Source organism: Triplophysa dalaica, chromosome 13 (genome assembly GCF_015846415.1).
Source record: "Triplophysa dalaica isolate WHDGS20190420 chromosome 13, ASM1584641v1, whole genome shotgun sequence".
In the NCBI taxonomy this organism is placed as follows: Eukaryota; Metazoa; Chordata; class Actinopteri; order Cypriniformes; family Nemacheilidae; genus Triplophysa; species Triplophysa dalaica.
In genome coordinates this window covers 16,710,372-16,735,183 of record NC_079554.1, presented here as the reverse complement: position 1 = coordinate 16,735,183, position 24,812 = coordinate 16,710,372, and the positions used below count along the sequence as shown (strand labels likewise).

The 24,812-nt window shown below is 37.6% G+C and overlaps 1 protein-coding gene across 1 annotated transcript; it reads right to left on the bottom strand.

Annotated features, from left to right (window-relative positions):
• Positions 1-389: 389 nt before the first annotated feature.
• On the bottom strand, positions 390-23,306 carry vsnl1a (visinin-like 1a). The gene is made up of 4 exons (XM_056764417.1): positions 23,001-23,306; positions 17,406-17,572; positions 2,355-2,570; positions 390-2,110 (listed from the first exon to the last, which is right to left on the bottom strand). Exons 2-4 carry the CDS (start codon positions 17,565-17,567, stop codon positions 1,913-1,915), a joined length of 576 nt encoding a protein of 191 aa, XP_056620395.1. The 5' UTR covers positions 17,568-17,572; positions 23,001-23,306; the 3' UTR covers positions 390-1,912.
• Between the last annotated feature and the right edge of the window lie 1,506 nt (positions 23,307-24,812).

Sequence of the window (24,812 nt, the reverse complement as noted above, 5' to 3'; positions counted from 1 at the left end):
GTTTCTTTATTGCAGTATATTCTCATCTTTCATTCAAATATATTATATATTTAATATATAAAGTACATCATTTAATTAGTTATCTTTTATCCAAATACTTACCTTATAAAGGGTGTAGATTTTATGATTTCTTTGGTATTTTTTGTCTTGTATCACTCTAGAAAATCATTTACTCACATATATTGGTATGGTAATATAAAGTTTAAAGCAGGCGTGTTAAATATGCTCAAATGAACTATCTACATATTTTAAAGCTTAAAATGTAAACATGTTCCAACAAAGGTTTTAATATAAGTCTTTAATTGTAAATTTAAGATACAGTTTTTTAAATATTGAAAAGTCTTTGAACGTTTATAGTTTTAAATAATACTCTGACATTGAAGAAAACATCCCATTTACTCTTTTATTAGTTTAAACCACAACACAATGAGTAGTGCAGCCATGGCATCAGGGGCACAATACATGCTACATGTACAAAATAACTTTTAATTTGGAAAGGTTGCCATTGCGTGAATTTGGTGCAGTGCCTTAGGTATACATTACACTAACTCAAATTTAACACAGGCAAAATGTAATTTCAAATGGAGCACGGAGTGTGCTTATTTAGAAGTAGATTCAGTGCTCAAACTGTGCAGTTGATGCAATTGTCTTGACGTATTTATTGATACCCAGGTCTGGGCCCTACAATTTAAACCCCTAGCAGCATGTAAACATATGAACAAATACAATTTTGAAAGTTTCAATTGTCTTGGATGAGTCAGTAGTTCAAATAGATACGTGTTTAGGCAGGACCATTATTTTTCTCATTATGTTAATCAGCCGTCAACGTCATGAAATACCCCTCAATAAATACATCTGTGAATTATTTTTCACTTTGGCCCCACATATACAGGTATATGCAAATTGATATGCGTTTGATTTTTTCTATTTGAGGGCTTTCTAAAATCCCTTAAACGTGAACTGCACAGCTTCTTGGTTATATATGAGAACATTTTCTTTTGACTGATATAATGTTTTAAAATCACTAGAACAGTGTTTTAGTCGTATCGATCTCACAGATTTCAGGCCATATTTAATCCCCCTGATGTGAAGTACATGCTGACAATAGAGTGAATACTACCCATAGCCATCAATGAATCACAAATGGATGTCCAGTATGACATCGCCATATTTAAAGACCTTTCCAAAAACCTATTTTCAATCTATTGCACATCAAATTTTAATAGCATTTTAAATAAGGCTTGTGATCATTCTTTAAGCAGGATGGAAATGAGGGAAGTACTCTTAAGGCAAACCTAATGGCATGCAAATAAACTACATTTATATTCATCAACGGTACAAGCACATCTGTAGGGAATTTTCAATGGACGCAAGCTTATCTTTTTGTTCATCCAGATGAGTGGGTAAATCCAGACCAGTTACGATCACCATAAGAATCAGTTTGGTTGACATTACGCAGTATATGGTACACATAGCTAGCATCAGTAAACTTGAACAATAAATAGTATAGCATAATTCAATACGGCACATCAATGATGCGCAAGCTCCAGTGGATTCAGACTGTATAGAAGGTGCTTTGCACAATCTTCACATTTTGGCAGTTATTTCTGACTCAATATAGTGTATATTAATATTCATATAATTCTATTTGTGCATGGCATGATCTGCATTTGTGTACAGTATGTTTTTTACAATGTATGCATGACAGTGTGTGCATGTGTATGCGTGTGTGAAGGTGTGTGGGTGCATATGTGGAATCTTTTAGCAAAGAACATTCTCATGCACACGAGTGTTTAAAACACAGGAAGCGGATTCATTGAAAGGTAGTCCAAGCATTTTTTTCGGTGGAAATAGCTGCAAACTGAATGGAACATTAATCATTTGTGCAGTCCCTGGATCTTTTCCGAGACGCTTATTTTTGCAGGTCACACTGCAGCAGTAATACAATGGAAGGGTCGCTCTTGGCCGCTTCTTTGAACTCGTCCAATGAGATCTGGTCGTCGTTGTTCTTATCCATCTTACTGAAGATTCTATCGACTCGCTGCTGGGGCGTCAGGCCATCCTCGTTCATCTTCATCATTATAACAGTCCCCACCATCTTGTAAATTGCCTTTAGACAGAAGTAAGTAGAACGTTTTGTATTAAAATCACTTTAAAAGTCAGAGCTGTGACCTTATACGTTTGCTCATTATCTGCATTATTTTACAATTATTTATATTTTAGAACTGAGGTCCGGTCATTTCTTATCCTTTTTAGGCCAAGTCAAATTCTTCATAAGAATCTTCTTTGCTGGCTTATAAAAACCTCATCTGATATCAAAATTAGAACAATATTAATGAAGAGAATTCAAGTACCTCAATGATCTCAAGCATTTCAACCCGTGTGATTTTTCCATCTCCATCCAGGTCATACATGTTAAAGGCCCAGTTGAGTTTCTGTTCAAAGCTGCCACGTGATGTGATGGACAGAGCGCAGATGAACTCTCTGAAGTCGATGGTGCCGTCTCCGTTCTTGTCAAAGGTTCTGAAAGCGTGCTGAGCAAACTTTGAGGCATCACCATAAGGGAAAAACTGAAAAAGAAGTAAAACAATACAAGTATTCAATTATAGTGCTTAGTTGCATTCCCTCATATTAACAGATGCTTCATTTTAGTGCTGCAAGGGTTTTGAACACAATTGTGATGCATTAGGGTAATTTCTGCAATGAATAGCATTTTTAATACAGCATGTTGAAGGAAATATTAAACTCACAACATTTAAAGAATGAAATCACATAAATATTTATTTTTACACAGTAATACAGTACACCAATAATTAAAAAACACATGAAACATGAATAAAATGTCTACAGTAAAACATTTAACTACTATGTAGTTTATAGATTTCCTAGTGTCATCAATATCATCTTCACTCACTGTATCCCTCTAAGCAAAACAAAAGCTGTTTCTTCAATGACATTATACTTCAGGAAATGACATGACAGGAAAACCACAGCATAAACATAACCAAAGCCTCAGCAATTTAAACTATTTATTGATATGTCACTCAAAAACATTTTCATGTTTGAAAAAAAAGACAAAAGATCAGTACAATGATATCAACATTAAAAAAGACAGTTAAAAATTATACTACGTATCCTGCTTAAGGTTTCACTAAATTATCTAAATAATCAAGTTACAATAAAGTTTAAGAAGCACATTTTTGAGCAATTTATATATCCTTACATATAAATAAAGCATATTCTATTTTTAAAGTTAAATATCTTAGTTAGCCAGGTATGCTTACATTTCCGTCCATTTAAATGTTTTAATTGGTGTTGTATAAGTCACATTACAGATAATGTGTGTAGGGTATATTAGTATTTGAACATGTGTTAAGTAAGGCCATCAACGTCCTGTGCAGTGCCTCCCTCATTGCAGAAGGCTGCAATGCGGACGTGAGTTTCGTATTCAATTTGTGCGCATCGTCCACTATAGCTGCAACACAAAGCTCCTCTTTGAAGGGGGGCATCATTTCTCTTCTAATACTTTTAGCCCCACAGCGACTAGGGGCAAAAATGACATTCATTCATTCCCAATGCAGTCCCAGCCAAAGCACTATTTATCTTCTAGTGTACTCAAAACACTATTAAATTCCAATTTATTTAACAACAGGAGGAGATAAAGTGTTTTCAAACTGGCTTTACAAGCACTACAAAATACAGATAGAATGTATCAGAAGAGTTGGTTGGGTCCTAAATGACCAAATATATTTACTGTGGTCTAATGCATAATAAAGTTCATTATTATTTTGAAGCACTTATGAACAGATGAGAAATGATATTGTTTTTTTTTATGCCCGCATGTGTCATGGTTGTTAAAAATGGTTTAAATGGAGTTCAAATGGATAGTTCACCCAAAAATTAAAATGTTGTTATCATTTTCCCTTTTGTGATTTCAAACCTGTATGATTTTCTTCCTTCTGCAGAACACAAATGAAGATAAAGAAGATATTTTGAACCGGCACCCATTCACAACTTTTGTGTCCATACAATAGAAGTTAATAGGTGCCGACGCTATTCAGTTACCGCTATTCTTCAAAATATCTTCTTTTGTTTTCTGCTGAAGATTTAAAATGACAAGAGGGTGAGTAAATGATGACAGAATTTTCATTTTGGGTGAACTACCCCTTTAAGTTCCCAAATAAGCAAAGAGGCCAACATCTCCTAACATCCTCAGAACCAAAACACAAAGCATGGGATTAAACCAGAGACAACAACTGCAGAACAGCACCTGCTCACAAACCTACCAGCTGAGGCTGATGGGTTTGCAAGCGTCCTATGATGTCATCAGAATCAAATCAGCTGAGATGTACATCTCAACACAACAAAATCAAAGGATTGAAAGCCACCCCGTGAAAATGCATCCCACATACACTTAATCAAAGAGTTTGCATACTGTACTGTCAAACTTCTCCAAGAAGCCGAAGCCTTCTGGGATAGCACAGTCCCAGGCAGAAGCCCCTGCCAGACTGGCACAAGAGGAAGAGAGAGCTGAGACAGGAAGTAATGCACACTGTGATGTACCCAGCACACATGCAAAATGATTCTCTCATGGGGCTGCCTTCTGCTCCATATGGCCTTGCCCTTCACAAAAGTAAAGGAGAGAAGGAAAAACAAACAAAGTGCAAGTCATGAAGACTTGACCGGGGGACTGCAGCTGTGTGGCCTCCTCTGCAAGATCTTCCGTCAAAATCTGGCAGGTTATGATTTTGCATTTTTATTATGTAAAAATAACCACAAGGCCAAGGCTTTTCACGTGAAATTCATGATTTGCTTTTCTTTTCATTTTTTTAAGATCCAAGCACATCTGAAGTTCTGAAGATTCTGAAACTGATGTATGTTTACTGAGACCTGTCACTATTTGTGCTATTAATTAAATACTTAAAAACATAGTTCTATTTAAACTGATGGAAACGGAGTCCTTAAATGCATGAGAAGAAGGACGTAGTGTATTGGTTAAAGAAGTGGGCTGTTACTTTACTAAAAGATTACAGATTTGAGCACCAGAGAGGGCTGATCAAAAACCATTGCATCCCTGAGCAAGGTAAGTGCAAAAGAATTGAAATACAGAACATGAGAAGGCCTGACCTAACACAACTGTTAAATTAAAATAATGTACATGGAGAGTTAGAGCAAAAGTGCAGGATCAGCCTAAAGCCCTGCAGACAGAATTCAGCTGCGAAGTGGGTCCTAAAAGCCTGTGCAAGCTGATGCCACACCCTGTGCCAAACCACTGCCCTCTCTGCACCCGTCTACAACCCCCAAACTGCTCTTAATGCAGGTCGTTTAACAATACCGAAGTCATGGATTTTTCAGAAGCGTGGGATTTCAGAATACAAGGACGTATTGAAATCTGTGGAAACACCTGAATTGATCATCGTTGCAATAAGTTATCTTTGTAAAGGATCACAGTAGTTTTCGAAGGTCTCTATTAAAGCGACAGTTTAGCCAACAAATACATTTTTAAAGATTTGGAACAACTTATAATGATGATTGAGGTAATGGAGCTCTCAGTTATCTTTTCTTTAAATAAAACTTTGTGATGTGTTTTCTAAAATTCCAAAGATTGAATGAAGTAATAAAATGAATGTGACTAATAGGCTATCTAGGTCATCAATAGAACTGTCGCGCATATACTGTACAGTGGCATAACTTTGTTTTGAAAAGTTAAAGGAATATTAAATTATTTGTTTCTGTAATAACTCGTTGGGAATATTTATCATATACTGTATAATGGGCGGTCCATCCATTGGCTGGATGGCCATAGGTCACCGAGGTCCAGACCTCTGTAATTGTTTCATTTTCAATATTAAAATGTGAAGCTCTGAATGAATAATCAGTTGTTTAAAACTTGTTTGCGTTACATACTTCAGTCTATACAGTTTACAAAGTTGTTTATTGTCCGTGGTGAAAAAGTTGCATTTATTTTACTTGACGCGGGATTCTGGTGATGACATCTAATTGAAAGAGTTGTGAGTGGGTGGGTATGCAGTCTCCGCACACAGCGTTTTTTCAATTAATGACAAACTTTAGGAAGTTAATATAGTGAGAAGTTGCACATGGGAACAATTTAGTTGTTATTTTGGGCCTGACCTCACAGCATGCCATTGTTAACTTTAATCATATAAAATAATTTCCCCAAAACAAAGTTTTGGACGGTGAAAATGCTGTGTGACTAGTGTAACGAAGTAAACCTGAATCCCCGACCTCAATAATGCCCCCTAAACAATACACACCTTCTGCAAGCATTTCTTAATTTCTTCCAAAATGTGTTAGGGACATGTCCCACCCGCAAATTACCATGATACTGTATACACTTAACTGTTTGAGCAAACAGAGACAGCCCTTGTAGACTTGGTGTGATGTTAAAATGTACTGCCTTGTACAGCATAACTGACCTCAGCACTGATAATACATACAGGGTGGATAGTAATGCCAGTACTGGAAAACTGCCATATCTTAAACACACACACACCCACTCACCTTAACACACGTACATACACCTAACTGTGCTGTATTGTGCTCAACACCATCAGACACTTACACTACATTTTAAGGACGCTGACAAAGGGTTTGTAATCAATAAGTTTTGTCTATTTTATCAATTTGAGCTGATGCTAAATTTTTTATGGAACCGTCTATGTTTTCTAAAAGGTTGAGCGTGTACTAAGTGTGCCAATGATGGTATCAAGCAGAACTGTGAAAATAATGAACGATTCAAAGTTTGACACAATCAGATAACATGGAGAATCAATAATAAATAATTGGTAAATAAAGACATACCTAGATAAAGAATATCAAAGTTAACATTTAAACACTTTTTAAGAAGGTGGTTCCTAATGCCATAGAAGAATGTGTTTGAGCTAAATGGTGAACTTTTAACATACCAAGAACCTTTCTGTTTTAGGTAGTGGGAAGGTAGTGGGAAAATTCTTCAGATTATAAAAAAGTAAAAGGATGATGTTCTTATAAGAACCTTTGAATAACCTATCAATGGTTAATTGTTCATATATGGCATCTCTGTGCAAAACCTTTTGTGTGACTTTTTAACAGCGAAACCTCCTAATTGCTTATGTATAGTTTTCTCTACACATTAAACTGAAATAGAATGCATTTTTACATGGAAAAAAACACCTCATCTTGTAAAGCATGGTTGAAAATGCTGCAGTGTCACAAAATATAACACCTCACAAGAAATGTACCAAGAAAATGACTTACACATAACTGATTCTCATCCTCTTTTTAACTTGAGACATTATTTAAAAGCTTTTTTCCATCAAAGTGCTACTCTGCAAGTGGCTGAGTCATGAATAAACAACGTGTTATAATTTAAATTATTATAAGTTATTATAAATAAATACTACTATAATATTTTTTTAAGTTTAATCAAATAAGCTTTATGAGTCAATTGAATTTAAATTATATAGAACTGACAAAAAATGTAAGTCAGCTTTTTAGCTTAAAGGTCCAGTCAGTGAAATCTAGCAGCAAGGTTGCAAATTGCAACCAACCGCTCACTACACCCCTCCCGACCGACAGAACATGGAGGATTACCATAGACTGTATAAAATATGGACGTAGTGTCCATTACATCACCAGATTAAGATTAAAAACGAAGCCTAAAGTAGGTGGAGCCGGCCGTCACTATCTGTTGAGCGTGTCATACCGGATAATCGAAAATAGGCAAAGAGGCGGGACATGGTCAGAGCTGAGGCACCTGGTTGCTAAAACAACTTGTCACTCAAGTGGATTATAATAAGGTTTAATATAATCTAAACGGATGATTTATAAAAAAAAATTCACCCCTCTAACAGTTGTCATGAAGTACAAAATTACGGATTTTGACCAAAATATTTTTTTGTACCAGGCTGAAAACATGTTTTTTTGTGCTGTAGAGTTGGCCTTTTCAAAATGGGGCTCAATGAGTTTCTGCTCGGACACCGAGGTCTGTTACCACATTCTTTGCAATCTTCTTAAATTCATAAATAGATAAAGGTGTATTCAAATGTCAACCTTTTTCATATTTATTTTTGACTCTGTTTTAATATTAACATGAGTTACCGGTTCTGACTAGCTTTGTTTGCATTCACCAGTGCTTCCGCTTTGTTATCCAAATGTCATCAAATTTGAGTAAAATGCATGTATTACCTTTACAAGTGAATGTATTACAACTGCTGTTCACACATGCAACAGCTTCCCATTTGCATCGCAACCATTCTTCTATCAAAACTTAAATGCCATCTAAACGCTCTGATGTAATTTGTAGGAAATGACCTTCAAACAGCTGTGCTGCAAATATAGGCTTTTACAAGCCTAATAAAATGTTCTTCATTTCAGAAATTTAGTGATTTGAGTTCTAGTTAACCACATAGTCCTCTACATACCTTCAAACTATCAACAACATTTACGTTTTATCATAACTCAGCTGCCGAGCAAATTCAAGCATTTTCAAATGAACTGTACATATAGAATGCTAATTACCATCTAATTAGCCTTGGAATGATTGAGTAGCATTGACACGCTTTGGCAATAAATGTCTCATTTGCAATTTCCGTGACATAATGCACATCCTTACGTATCTGTCTAGGGACGCATTACACAACTTATCAAATGAACTGATGATTAAAGTAGACGTTTTAAAGACACTGACATTTTTTCCTTTTCTCAGTCAATAAAGTTGTCACCTCGGTTCTCAAAGCCTCATGTGAGATCTCCTGGGGTAGTTTAGTATTGGCACGGCTTTTGCAGTGTCACCCGGGGTCAATATACAGATTAACCCAGCAGTATGACCAAGACATCTTCAGTTTGCCAGCTACATCACATTTTCTGCTCTGTGGCAACACTTTTATAAACAAAAATATCTTAACATTCAAGTTGTGTTGGTGAGAAACGACAGCGCTTTGACAGCTCAAAATCAACGGTAAAGTAAAAGGCAAATCTCATGAGAACTGATTATAATACAAAATTTAACCTTAAGCAAAAAACACCAAAAAATGCTGCCTATAACAAAAGAATCTTTATTTCTCCATACAATAGCAAGTTTGAACAAAAACAACAGTTGAACATTCTTCCCATATGTATAACACGGCACATATAATAAGCTAGATCTTACTGTAGATCTCTGAAGCTCAATGCATTAATAATAAGGTCTCAAAAGAAAAATGAGTAAATTAAAGTAATGCCCTAAGAAGGTGTGTTAACACCAAAAACACAGCTGACATCCCTTTTCCTCTCTGCAACACGGGGGTCATTGATAATCAACCTCCCCTGCACAACTGATTGAATTAGATGGGCAATGTGCCCAGGGGATAATTGAGCCTGGCTAGCTCTACCCTTCCGTTACTACAAACAGCACCCAAAACCATTATGTAAAGACTTTTTATTCCTCCTGAGCATTCAATTCGGATGAAGCCCTAAATAGCGATAGCAAAATGCTCCTTTATTTTTATGGACAAACAACAAGATTGATTTACAAGACCAAACCCGTACGCTGCAGCTAAATGTAATTTACTTAATTCAAGCAAAATTGACAGAAAATAACAGTTTTCACAATATTTGCTGATGTTTCTGAGAACTGCATTTCTTTCAATGCAATCAAGACCTTAAAGATCCCATTCCCTGCGATCCAATTTTTCAAACTTTAGCTAGGGTGTAATGTTGCTGTAGGAGCATAAACAATACCTGCAATATGATAAAAGCTCAAAGTTTAATGCCAAGCGAGATATTGTCTTCGTTTTTCAAGGACTACAGAAAACGGCTGGATCGGACTACAGCCCACTTCTTCCTGGGCACATGATGTCATTATTCCAAGTGCTTTTAATAACCTCCGCCCAAAGGAATACGCCAAAAAAGGGGAGAGGCCTTCCTTAGAGAAGAGGAAGAGCCGCTGGAGTTGTGTTTGGTTAACAGAGATTGTAAACATTTGACTGAGCTACGCGCTAAACTGCTTTCACTTTCATCCCAGTCCTACAGCTGGTAATAATAATTCTATACACATTCTAAGATAACCAACGGTCAAATAACAGCTTCCCTGACTTTAACATCAGCTGTGAAAGCTGTTCTGTGGAAGCTCACTGATATAATATGGGTGGGATCAGGGGCGCTGCCAGGAATTTAGCTAGGATTTAGCACAATATTTACTGCAGTTCACTATTTGATGCAAGATTAAAAGCAACCATAAAAAATGTGCTAAAGGCCATCTTTTACAGTCTCTATGTATTTTGAAAAATTTGAAAAAATGGAAAATTCTCTTAAAGTATTATTAATTATTATTATTATTATTATCATTATTATTAATGAAAGTTAAAAAAAAGAAAAACAAACATAAATACATAAATATATTAACTTTTCAATCGAAATAAATTAAAACCATTCTCTCAAAACAATGAAAACAGCAGATTTTTTTACTTCGCTGCAAATATATGAATGTGAATATCTTGCTAAACTTTCCCTGCACTGATTAAATGGTGATTAATGTAGGCTAACACTAGTCTGTAGCTAGCTAGCTTATTTCACTATGGATATTAAACCAACAGGTTAATACCACTTACAGACTATAGGCTACCCACCTTTCTTTCTGAAAAACTGGGTTATAGTTTGACAACTTTTCCTTTGTCTTTTCTCTCTCTCTTTTCTCTCTTTCCCTTTTCGAATACCAGATTTTGACTTAACGTTACTAAGCAACATTGTGGTCACTGTAATTCTGGCCCATCTACTGACTGCAACTAAACACTGTCACTGAGAGCGCTAAGGCAGGACCAAACCATTTTACGCAGATACAGGGGGTTGGTCAATATGGATGTTTACTTTTTGGTCAATGGGGATCTTTACCTTTTACTGCCAAAAAAAAAGAGATCATTAATTTTACTATTATATACATATACTGAATTATAATGGTTTAATACTTTTATATTAATTTTTAATCAGTCATGGGCCCTTGGAATTGTCCTAACTTTTCCCCCCTATACGGCGCCCCTGGGTGGGACATCTTCACACACACGTTCTAAGCAGGGAACCAATCATGACAGACCTGTTCAGCTTTACCAATCAGAGTGTTTTGGAAGGAGGGACTTTATATAGACCGGAAGAAATCTAGTCGTTTTGTTAGAAGAGGCACAGCGCTGAGCAATAAACTTGAAATTTGTAAATATAAAGCGTTTTTTTTAATTAGAAACATAAACATCCATTGTTAAACACCCAAAAAACATAATTACAGCCTAAAAAACACCAAAAAGACTGGCTCTTTTTAATTCAAAGTAGAGGGCTTAAGAGCTTGGAAATTTATAATGCAGCCCGCGATGATTTAAAGGCTAAACCACAACCCCACATAGCAGAAAAAAAAATAAGAGACCACTCCAAATTTTCATTTCATCAGAAGTTCTAGATGTTTTGTGGCCATTCCAGTCCTGTGTCTTTTGAATTTAAAGAGTACATAACATGAGATCATGAAAACTACATTTCATGCAGTGCGTAATGTCGCCTTGTTTGAATGTAAGCAGTCTGCCAAGTTGTAAATCCGAAGATGAATGAATAACAAAGTTATTGGCTTGGAAAAAAAGGGAGTCGACTCTGAATCATGCAAATGAGTCGTCAATAGTCCGAATCGCGAACAGCTGAGGTTTTACATCACTACATATAGTGCCCGCCTACGTTTTGCTAGGACTGCCTGTGTATTCCCAGAAATAGGGTAATTGTTTACTTCATAATGGTAATTGAAGGACTCTACTCCAGTCCCAGCTGACCATAGATCACAGACAGGCGCATGGGTGACCTTGAGGTGACATTGGGAAGAGAAGCACCAGGCTGCAATAGTAAACAAACGTCAGCTAATCAAGAGAAGCATCAGAGCTTTTTCCACCCAACCTTCCACGTGCCACATGACATCACATGAGGCACGAGGCAGGTTGGGGTCATCACTCGGACACATATGTTAAACTTTCATGGAGGGAAGAGAACAGTTATTTCAATGAAAGCTACACACTGCATTTTACACACAATAATGTATGAAAATCATTTTCTCGCTGTTACTTTTGAACAAATGTTCATTCAGAGGAAGAGAATGTACCCTGTAATTATCTAAAAAAGCCTGTACACAATAATAATAAGGCATTTGATTGCTATTTGATGTTTGAGTCATACACTGTGTTGTGGAAAGTACGTTTGATAGTGTGACTTCAAAATATTTGCTGTTAGTACAGTTAATACGATGATTATGGTTTTATTAAAGCTGCCATTAAATCTAAATGATTTCTGTTTCAACAGGAAATATAGATTAACAAAATTGTGGTCGCCAAACAATGTCCTGACATCTTAATCGTGTGCATAAGTACACACATTGTTTTAGGGTTTGAGCACGTAGCTAGTTCTATTCTTCTTATTATATTAAAATTGTATTTACAAATATAAAGAATATACTTTAGCTAATCCAAGGATCATTCTGAATACAGCCAAAGCGTAAAAGCGATAGGTGTCATGGTGCATGGTAAAACATGGGTTCAAATTTGACGTGACCTTTCCTATTACAACCACTCCACCCCCAGCCAACTTTAATACTTGACTGTCCTCTTATTAAAAGGCACTGTGATGACAATGATGCTAAAAACTTTACGAAATGAAACAATTATAAAGCAACTAATTATCTTTGATGGGTCATCTTACAAGAATTGTACACTGGGTAAAAGATGGCGACTTATTGATCGCAAGGAGGCAATTTATCTTGTTCACAAAGACAACCTTGTGTGACACTGAGGACCTCCATCTTCTCCACAAAGCTATGATTAAACAAAATGGATCCTTCAATAAATCTAGAGTACGCTAGTCATTTATTGCAGCACCTAGACATCCAGGGACACCCTCCCTGGTCTCACACTGTACTTGCACGGCACACAAACATAACCTGTGGTTCAGATGGATTCTTATGGACGGTTTCACTCTGTTATGTAATCTGATGTCTATTAAAGCAAAAAAAAGGTGAATCAGTGAAAGATTGCTCTATAAATGTATCTGTTCTGTAGAACACAAAAGAAGATTTTTGGGGAAAAAAGTAGAAACCAAATAGTTTTGGGGCATTTCTGACTACCATTGTCATTTTTCCTACTATGGTAGTCAATGGTGGGGTTTCAAGCATTCTTCCAAAAATCTTTCTCAGTGTTCATGAGAACAAAGAAATTTATACAGATTTGGGACAACTCGAGGGTGATGATAAATTAGGACAAAAAAAAAATTGTTGGGTTATTTCTCACTTTAATTGAATACATTTATTTTTCTGTAGTCAATATTATCTAAATATTTTCATATAATATCTCAATTTTAAAATCGAATTAAATTCAAGCAGGGAGAAACATTATCATGATATGTTTCATTTATAAAGTAATAAAAATTGTCTCATTGTGTTATAAAAAAAGCTACTAATTCCAGATGTGCCCTGAATAACTGAAGCGAATGATGTTCTGGAAGAAACAGGTAGATACAGTGTGTGTGTGTGTTTGTGTGTTTTGTACGCGTTCGTGAGTATGGGACTGTGTATAATGTATGACTGTGTGTGGGTGGTTGACAGAATTACAGACATAAAAAAATCAAAGCCATCATGAAATGGCTTTTAGAGCACAGTTTTCTCTCCTCTTGTGTTAGAAATCAACGATATGTATAGCAGTAACAAGACCCAAATCTTTAATTAGAATTCAATACATGCAGGATTTGACTTGAAGATGTCTAGCCAAATTATTGTCCATGCCACCACCAAGGCCCCAAACCAGATCCTGCCCTGTCATTTCAAATTTATGTGCCGTGAGATCAAATCTAGATGGATCCACACAGCTCTCTATTGGGCCACAAGATAAAAGAGTTGTCTGGTGAGATACAGGTTTTAAACTGATAATTCTAGGTAAGACCACCATCCCCCATAGCCATCTTAACCACCACCCGCTTTTAAGTGTCAATTACAATACACTATAACCAGTGATGCCGGTAACGCGTTACTCTAATCTGAACACTTTTTCAGTAACGAGTAATCTAACGCGTTACTTTTTCCAAACCATTAATTAGATTAAAGTTATTTATCCAAGTCACTGTGCGTTACTATTTTTGTCATTTACCTCATTAAAAATATATATTTTTTGCTTCTTGCAACTCAGGGAGTGAAGTCACGTAGCATTACACGCAGCGACACAAACGTAATCAACAATGGAGGGGGAAAGAGATGCGCGTTTGTAGCTGGAAATACAGTCACGAGTTTGTGTCCGCTAGATGACAATATTAAGGTTTGTTGTACTCTCTGTGCTGCCGGCAAAGTGCTATCTAGCTACAAAAACACTGACAATACAAATACATTCAGATTAATTGCGGGTGGGTCGCGGATGGATGATATCATATACAATATTAACAACATTCCTCAAAAAATACAAATGTGTTTTAAATGCATTTTTCATCAGGCGCTAATTTGCAATAATTTAAAAGAAATGCTAGCGTGGCGGCGTTAGGACGGTCTATTTCTTAAAGCAGAAATGGAGGCGAAACAGATCCAAGAGAAATGCAAAAAGGTGAATTAAAAAGAAAAGAAAGGTGTGAAAAATACCGTGTGGGAGCATTTAAGAGAAGTGGGGATGAATCAAGTACTGGGTATGTAATATGCAACGACTGTGAGGCATTGTATGTATATGAAAGTTATAAGACTGGTACCTGTAATATGGTACATCAGGTGTGTGCTAAATCGAAATATTAGATTTAAGTATTTATAGACAAAGACAGTGCTAGAAAATTTACTGAGTAATTTAAATGACGATCGGGTCTGGGTCGGGTGCGGATATCTATATCAGAAAATTATGCAGGTGGCGGTTGGATAATTTATTTGAAACAGCGGATGCGGGGGACATTTTAGCTTATCCGCGCATCCCTATCGGGCACTATGTTACAGAGGAAATGCTGCTCTCGTTTCGTGCGTTTTACACTTGTTTTGTAAAACCACTCAATGCTGCTTTAATGCTGTGAACAACAGGTTCAATGTTCATAAAACATGTTAAAAAGAAATTAATAGTTACATTTATAAATAATGTAGATTATAAATAGTATGTTTTGCCATTTTTAAAGTGTTAACAGTTAAATATGTCAGGTCAAGAAAGACTGTCTTTATTTTTTTTATAAAAAACAAGTATTTACGTTAAGTGAAATCAAGAAAATCAGTCTTTATATTATTTTTAATAAAACATGTTTTTTTCAGGAAATAGTCTTGATGTTCAACTTTAAATGTCAGGAGATACATTGTTGACATTACTGTTAAAAATACACTTCCAATAAAGTGAGTGTTGGCAAAAACGATTGTCATTTTTATGTTGAGGCACCGGGGGTGTTGGCGGCAGCTGCTGAAAGTAACTGATAAAGTAAAGTGTAATCCAATTTAGTTACTTTTAAAATCCAGTAATCTGTACAGTAACTAAGATACATTTTAGAGGTACAATCAGTAATCAGTAACCAGACCACTTTTTCCAAGTAACTTTGGCAACACTGACTATAACACATATGATTGATTTAGCACAACGTCCATTACGCAATACCTCATCACTGCAGTGACAGTACCAACATCTGAAACCACAGCAAAGCATTCCACACCATCAGACAGAGGGATCTATTTACCACTTACCCACATCAACTCTTGATACTATTGGCAGATTAATCACAGGGGACAGCTTTCAGCCACAAAGCACCGCTATAATAAAGTAAAGTATTTGCCATAGTAAAATGTTAAAAGTAGTACTGATAATTTAACAACATACTGTCAATTGAAAAAGAGAGAATAAGGAAGCACAATGATGGTGTCATTTTATCCACTTATTGTACAGAGGAAACACACATAGGCTACTAGTAAAAAAGCTTACTTTATAACCTATAAATCACTTTGGATACAAGTGTCTGCTAGATTATTCACAAATGAAATGACATTAAACTCTTATCAGATGATTTTTTTCAATGCGCCTTAAAGTGCATTTAAACTATAAATTAATTAATTGTTATCATTATTTTCCATGAGGTACAGGAACTATTCCTTATTTGTTCAACCACGGCTAGAGATTCTGCCCTATAATTCCCCTTTATTGGATAATCTATTCTGATATTTCCAGAAGGCCTATTGTGTTAGATGCAATACTTATCAATGGTTATACTACAATCTTAAATCAACGAAGATTACAAACTGTATCAAATGACTGCAGATTAAACAAAGTGAGTTCACAGAGAGGTGAGTTTCTCCATAGAACTGATCTCATCCCCAGTCTGGCAACCTATTATTGAACAAGCATGAATCATTTAAAAGATGCTTAATTTAGCAACGTGGCTTTCACAAAACAAAGCAAACACAATGCCACAAGCCTCCCAAGCTTTGCTTGTTCATTTCTGGGTCCAGATCTGGGTCACATTTGAAAACAGAAATTGGTAAATTTCTATTAATTAATTAATATTTTATAAATATTCTATTAATCGTCCAAACAGGTACAATAAACTGTTTTATCACTATTTCTTAAAAAAATCTTGGTACCCGATGGTACACAAAAATCTACAAGCTTAATTTTGAAAGAATTACAAGAATCTTTGTTACTTAATTTTCGGCATGTAAAACAAAACGCATGCCATGATAAATAAAAAAGTAAAATGGACACCCTGCATCACCATACCACAAGTATAGTGTTAGCACACATACATAGCGCTTCAGCTCCGAGTGCCCTGCTAATGCGAGGTCCCCCATTTCCCCTCAGTTTTAATAAAAAGATTTTATAGATATTCCCTTCCTGAAAACCCACCATGGTTTCCAAGAAGAGCTGTGAGACCTATGGTTATTTACCCTACTTATCTGAAATGATCCCGTGTAATTGTGTGGTTCAGGCTAAAGAAACTGAATTTATGATGGCCTTGTTGTCACGCTTTATTCCTGTTTTACACTACCTCATCATTCGAGAAGGTAGCTTCGATACTTCAGTGACTAAACGTGGTGCAGATGTTAGTAATATGGCCACCAATTGAACTAAACTGCCTAAATAAGAATTTGACTACAACTTTTATCCAGCTATTTTGAAAAAACAATAGACCTAAAAAGGTAAAATTATGTATTGTCCTTACCAAATACTGCTACACGCCCCCTTAAAGCTAAATTATTAAACCTGGTAGTGATTAAACTGGTGTAGTCCCTGAGATCAGAACCGGGTTGGGTGCCAGTTGTACATCAGAATATATAAATGAAAGAATCACTGGGCCTTTCCAGCCGATTGAAAATCATATGGCGCATCTGATGCAATTCCCAGTGACCTCGCCAGTCTTGAACAACACCAACAAAAGCAGACACAAAAGTAGGGAAGTGTATAGCAGAGTGACAAGGGACCCACCTTAACATAAAGTTGCTGGAACTCATCCAGGTTAAGTCGGCCACTGGGGCAATCCTTCAGGAAGCCTTTGTACCACTGTTTCAGTTCATGTTCATTAAACTCTGTGGTCTTCACCAGGTCTTCCATTACCTCAGGGGTCAGCTTGCTGTTCTGTTTCCCCATGGTGTCTGCAAGGTACAGAAATCAGCTTTGCTATGATGTGATATATACAACTCCTCATTAGAGAAAAAAAGGAATACATCAACATTTTTTCTCAGGCAACATATCACATTTATGTATTTGGCATGCGGTGCATTACAGGTATACACTTTACGAGTTGTGTGTGCATCGAACCCATGACCTTGGTGTTGCTAACAACATGCTATCGGTTGAGCTTTACTCCAGACAAACGTTTAACCTTCACAAATAGAACAAATATATATTTTTAACATAAACATAAAACATGATTAATGAAACTCACTCAAAATAGTAACACAATAGAAATCTGATGGCATGTGTACATATAAAGTGATAGTTCATCCAGAAATTAAAACTAACATAATTTACTCGCCCTCTTGTCATTTCAAACCTTACTTTCTTCTTCCGGTGAACACAAATGAAGATATTTTGAAGAATGTTATTAACTGAACTAGAAGTGAATAGGTGTATCTTCTTTTGTGTTCTGCAGAAGCTAGAAAGTCATACAGGTTTGCAATGACAAAAGAGAGTGAGTGTCACAGTCTTGTCTGTCCCCGTGCAACGACACAACCTTCAAATATGGAATATAATGGCTTCGACTCTCCAGAGGACATCCTTGCCTAACAGCTGTGCCAAGACCGTCGTCCTCTGGAGAGTTACGTGGAGGACTTCTTGGACATTTGCCATTGGGTGAGTTGGGATATTCGCTCGGAATTCCGGGACAGACCTGTGGTTTAGTTCATCAGTCTCCTCCAGGAAATGAGTGGCTCTAGCTCCAATCGGGAAGCATGTTGTTTGCCCCAATTTCACAGAAAAAGTCCTCCACCAAGCTCCACCTCCAGACAACATTTCATGGACGCCGCAACTCCCCAGACCGGCAGCATGCAGCTTTCATGGAACGGTACGCCACAACACATCTAAGTCGGCACGGATTTGACCCCTAAGTTTTTAAAGGGGACCCCACAGAGCCTTCCAAGTCTTCCGAGCCTTCCAATTCTTCAAAGCCTTCCGAGTCTTCCAATTGTTCAGAGACCTCCGAGCCCTCCAAGTGTTCAAGGCCTTTAGAGCCTCCCGAGCCATAAGAGCCTTCCTGTCCTTCAGAGCCTCGCCTGGACTCCACCACGGTGGCCATTGTGGCTTTGGCACTGGCATGTGACGTGCCAAGGCCTTACCTGGGATTACCCCAAATTCATTCTGGTTGGGGGGCTGCAGTGGCTGGTCCTAACTCCCTGGAAAAATCAGGACTGGCCACTGGAAGCAACTTCTTGCAGCAATCATCCTGGCTGTCTCCAGCTCCTCCACTTCCATGTCTGCCAGCGTCACCACCACGGCAGACCCCAACGCCATAGTGGCCACCATCCCTGACTCCCCCAGCTCCCCCATATGGCCACGTTATGCTGCTCTCTGATCCTCCGTTGCCCCCCTGATTACCGGTGCTGGGAGCTCCCTGCCATGTCCCTTCCTGTCCTGTCCCTGCACTAGCCTCCAGGACACCCACCCCTGTACTGTCACAATCTCATCTGACCCCGTGCCTGTTTTCCCTAGTTTCCTCCTTGGACTACACCTCCCACGATCCTCCAAGCTCCCTCACCTGTCCCCCGTCTGTCATCACAACACCTGCCAGCAATCCCCTCAAAACCCGGACACTTAACATGCTCAGCCTGTTCCTTTGCTCATTGTAGTGTCTTAAATGTAATAGATCGTTGAATGTTGTTCCTTCCTGTGATCATTAAAGTGTTTTTAGTCTATACTTACCTCCGTCTGTGTACCTGTTGACGTTCCCTTACAGTGAGCGAATGATGACAGAATTTTCCTTTTTGGGTGAACTATCTCTTTAAAGCCATTGTAAAACTGCTGAACCGTGACCTAACAGTACCTGAATTCTACCGTTTTTAAATGCAATAAAGTTGAATTGTATTTACTAGCCAACCATAAACAACCGAGAGTAACAGTGCTTACATTAAACACTAGTAGCATGCTGTGAAGTGTCAAGCTAAACCAACTATTCTCCCATTTAAAATCAATGAAGTTGCCTGGCAGCGTTTATCTGCAACACAGTTTGGAGAGTAAAATTGGTTTCAACCACTGTTATATACCATACCATTACAGAACCTGACTGATTTTATGGATGTTAAAATAATATTCATATTAATAATTATCACAGTTAAAAAAAGACTAAGTCATATGATTAGTAATATATGTAATTGAGGATTATAATGTTCCAAGCTGGCCGATTAAATCAAAGGTTTGGTGTATTCAGTAACAAAAATAACAGGCCCCAAAAATATGAGACTACTAGTGAAAATGCTCCGGTTTTGCAGTCTACATGCATAATACAAAGCCATGAGCCTAGAAAATTAATTATGTTCAGCACTAAGGCATTCATAGCATTAGCACTGAGAAAATGAGACACCATCTCGAACATGTTCCAGAATAGTCTGCAAAACATTATACCAATAGATAATATAAAAAACCCTGAGAGAGAAACCTCAAACTAAATCTCCTATTTCAACTTATTGGTGTTATTACAAACGTTTGTGTGTGCCTTTGTGGATGAGAAGCGATGGGTCACACATTCGCTTTTAAGAACATCTTTCACACACTGTACATCACTGTCAGAGAAATGGGTTAATTAAACAACGCATTATTAGCATAATTACCGAAAGGTCATCGAAATATAAGAGTGACATTTAGATTTTTAGACAAATTAAACCAATAATGTTACATCTCTTAAAAGAAAAAAAAGAGTACTAGTGATGAATTGCTCAGTAGCTGAATATTTAATTTCATAGAGTTGAGCTCACATAAGATTCAGAGACCCTCCGCAGCCATAAACGCTAGAACGACGTGCCTCAAAGTTCATTACAATTAATTTTCAGTCTGCGACTGACAGATGAGCATTGAGGCAGAAACCTGATGATAACGAGTGCTAATTTAGTTTCCCACACAGCAGAATCTTATTTTCAATGAAGGCATGTTGACACTTCCTAAGGTACAAGAGAGGTTTTCAACCCACACAGCAATCGTTTGCGACCCAGAGCATTGTATAATCCCTCAATCGCGAGGTCATGCACAAAAAAACCCATAAAACAAACATTTAACAGTCCAGTGAAAAAGAGGTCATGATTTAGTGAGGTAATGCAATGCAACAACATAAACAACGCTTAAGCTCAGGGCTAGTGATCCTTCAATGGAAGAAATCGAACCCCTCCCTGATCCGCAGACTGCACCGCACTGTCTTTGGGGAATACCTTGCTTTATGAGCGATCCACCCATGAGAGAAAGCAAAGCAGATTCAGCTAAAAATAAACGGCAGATTTAAAATAGGGAACCAAAATATTGAAGGATAACAATGAGAGCTCCCTTGATAATACATCTTAAACCCATATAGCTGAATCACTCTTTATCTGTTTGATTTATGGCAGCAAACTAATTACATGATCATCCTCCTTAATCGAAAGCCTACCCAGCTGTGCCCTCCAGATTCAAAGACTTACGTGACTTCTGTCAAGCCACAAAATCGATAGTTCGAACGATTTGATAAGTGGTCAATGGGATTGGAAACCTTTAGTTTCACAGGTCCCCTCATTTTTAAGGATTTGCTGTTTTTCTGCCAAGGAGAACAGATTCGATTTGATTATCGGTCAAATAAAGAGTGGTGTTTATACTAAGCCCTGCAGTGATATCATAAATCATCAGCTTTGGCAGTCGCTAACAAGTAACTTGTTTAAGTCAACATGCCCACCTATCCAAGCAATCCAGATTTCAGGTTTTTATGTTTTCACAGAGTGCAGCACTCTGAATTGCCTGCAGAAATCACGAACACGCTTTCATCTCCTACTGATAAATCTTGATAAGTGCTTCCTTGAAAAATGTTTTGTACCTTTCCCTTGCTGCAGTATTAAGATTTTAACATTCATCATTTTATTTTGCCAAGCTTTAATGCAAAAGAGATGAAAAAAGAAGATATTTCTACTTGTTGCATCATTCTAGGTGCCAAAAAATATTCATAGTTTAATTCGGATCAATATGGTTCACTATGTGAAATACTAGAAAGAATTGGTCACTGCAGGCTATAAAAGGAACCAAAGAGCCTGTCTACCTAAAAAGCAATAGTCCATTTTCCATTTAGCCTGCATCGGTGCTATTTCTGTTGCAACAGGAGACCAGAGAGAATGCTCTGTCCCTTGTGACTACTGTGCAGGTTGAATCGATCTCTCAAAATGATTTTACCTTTTCACGCGACACTGCTGTAATGCAGATGGATTATACTGATCTTCAGGGCATACGCTGAAGAGCGGCCGTACGTTCAGAGCAGTAGGCCCACTGATGTGGCATCAAAAACAAATGGGGTTGATTTTTTGTCATACAGGGCCATGTTGGGCTTTATAGCAAAGAAAACATTGAGTTATGTTGCACAGGCATTCTTGTAATATAAGAACTGACTAACAAGCGTTATGACGACTATGCAAACTGAGCCTGAGATCAAAAGGGGTTTTAAGCCCCCTGATTCCACTCATCACAAAAGTGTTCATGTCCACAGGAGCCTGACAGATTATGTCACATGTGAATTTAGCCCGCAACGTGATTTACAACATCCAGCGTATTCAGACAGCCACATTATATAACAAAAATTACGTTTATTTGATTATTTTACACGATGACCTTGAGAGTGCAAGATTGTGGGCTGCATATTATAGGAAAATCGTGCCCAAAATTCACAAAGCTCTATTGACATTTACATAAGTGGCTTTATAGGTGGTTTACTATCCAGCTCTTTTATATGAACTGTTAAGCAGCAAATATACAATACAATAGTGCCACAGTACATCTATACCTCTAAATACACCAATTGCACATTACATGGACAAACCTGTGCGGAGAAATAATGTTTTTCACTGCGTGCGCATCCCGACGTGTCGGCACATTATAATACATTACACACCTACATAAGGCACGCAGTTGTCTGAGACAAGTCGAGGCCATTGTCATCTTATGCCCATTCATTTCACATAGCCAGATCACGTTTTTCTAATCTTAACTTCTAAAGTCTCTTTGATTCTGTAACAGTACAGTTTGGTCCTCTTTTATTTTCAACTCTTACGGCTTTTAACACTACATTGACATTACAAGCGACGCTTATTAAAGCCTATTGCGAATAGCCTTTTAGAATAACGTGAAACGGGAGAATGGGTTTATAAAAAGTGGTGTACCGGAGTAGGAGGTTCGGTTATCCAAAAGTAGTCATGCATTCTCACGTATCATTTATCATGAACATCACATTCTCCTTAATCAATCAACGCATTGCAATACCGCAGTAAGATAAACCAGCGCAATCGCCCTCTGCGCCTCTTCGTGTCAATCCATAATGACTTTCTAAAGGTCTCTGCTTAAACGCGCATTCATTGGGATGCTTACCGAATAGAAGAGGCAAAAAGCGGTGAGACGGTTCCTGCTCCTGGCTTCTGGGAAAAGTAAAGGCGATGGAAGCGGCTGACAGCTGCGGTGAGGCTTCTCTGGGGTGAAAGGAGAGACGCGTAAGAAAAACGCAGCGATTACTGCAGAAGACAGTCCACGCGCAGCGCTGGAGGTGACGCGCCGCTGTAGAGATACAATAGAGCTCAACGTCAGTTTGTGTTCGCTTGCGACCTATCTCGCCTTATCACAGCGTTCCTCTGCCTCTGATGTGTGCTGTGCGCTCTTTGGAGTGTGCGTAAATTGCGCCTTCTCACACCATCACAACAATGGATAGAAAATGACATCAGCGAAATCAGCTAGACGTGAGAGTCTTGGGGATTCACATTTACTTCATTGTTTATTTTTACTAATGTTTTTATGAATAAAAAATCCCTTTTTAAACACCATTTTAAAATTTAAACACACGGACATAGGGGGGGGGAAATCTGTGAGGTTTTATAATGGATTTATACCTTTTTTTAACCATTGTTGGATGTGTTGCTCATCTTAAATCTGGAACTGAAAACATCTTGTGGGCATTTAATATATTTAGCTGGTTTGTGATAAAAGCAGGGTGTATGAACAAGTACACATAACAATTTACATTGAGACTATAAAGCCAGCATGCCCATAGCCTAGTGTGCACTAGAACATTGTTTAGTCCAAGATGTCAAAAGTCCCAGCAATGCACCACTTAGGATAAAGCTGCTTAGGGGTTCTTCACAGGGATGCCATGAAGAACAATTGTTGGTTTCATAAAGAATATTTTAGTCAAGCTTATCGTGGATGTGTAGTTAAATGTGACCTACGTTCTTGAGAGACAATGAAGATCTCATTCGTAACGGGATGACGTCACAAAATATTTAACATCTGAAACATTAAACTCAAATTGAAGGCAACCAAAAAGATGAAAATGATGAGGTAGCTAGCAACCTTTCAGAAATTTGCACCTGCGCCGGGTGTTATTTGCAAATCTGGTGAGGTCAGAACAATATTAAAGCTTTTCTTCAGATGAAGCCCTTATTAAAGACAGTTAGAAAATTCAAAATGAATAAACAATTACAGTGTGCGCAGAGTGTTTCAACCCAAAATGTAAAACAAATGTGTCTCCTTTATGTATTCATAAATCAAATTCATTAATTAAAATGAATGTTTTTGCATTCAAATGTCTTTAGCACTTATCACCTACTAATGTGCTGTTCCTTGTATCATTTAATATTTGTTAAATACATGCGATTGTTGCTGGGTTTTAAAGCAGAACGGTAGCCTTTGTACTAACACAATGCTAATAAATTCAGTTTCCGTTGGCAGAAAATGATAAGCAGCTCCTGTTTGCAAAGAATCACGCCACAAATCGCGCCAGTAGCTGAACAAACAGGCCTCGCACATCATTTGAACCTCAGTAGATGAAGACAGCCGAAGCCTTCTGATGCAATCACATCAAACACCAGTGGGTCAGTCCAATTCACAACGCTTTAACAACCATTTCCACTTTTGAAAAATTCATGCTGAGAGCTTACTGAAAGCCAGGAACTTGGTAGGTGCACAGGTTTGTTATCGCAGAAATGAAGCTATAATCAGAATCACAGCGAGAAGGAATCAAGGGCTTATCAAGACCTCACCGACCCCCCCAGCCACAAATCACATGTTGTTCATGGAACAAAGAATTTCATAAGAGAAGTCTTACAGAGATCAGATAAGAAAATAAAAGACGAAACGGTCAAAGCTGACAATCCTTTTGAAGACCTCTGAGAAAGAAAGAACTAGTTAGCT

Excerpts from the sequence above, each read along its gene's own strand:
- vsnl1a (XM_056764417.1), bottom strand. The coding sequence starts at position 17,567 with ATGGGGAAACAGAACAGCAAGCTGACCCCTGAGGTAATGGAAGACCTG. Across the intron at positions 2,571-17,405 it reads TCCAGCAACTTTATGTTAAG|TTTTTCCCTTATGGTGATGC; the intron begins GTGGGTCCCTTG and ends CTTCTTTTTCAG. Across the intron at positions 2,111-2,354 it reads AAATGCTTGAGATCATTGAG|GCAATTTACAAGATGGTGGG; the intron begins GTACTTGAATTC and ends TTCTGTCTAAAG.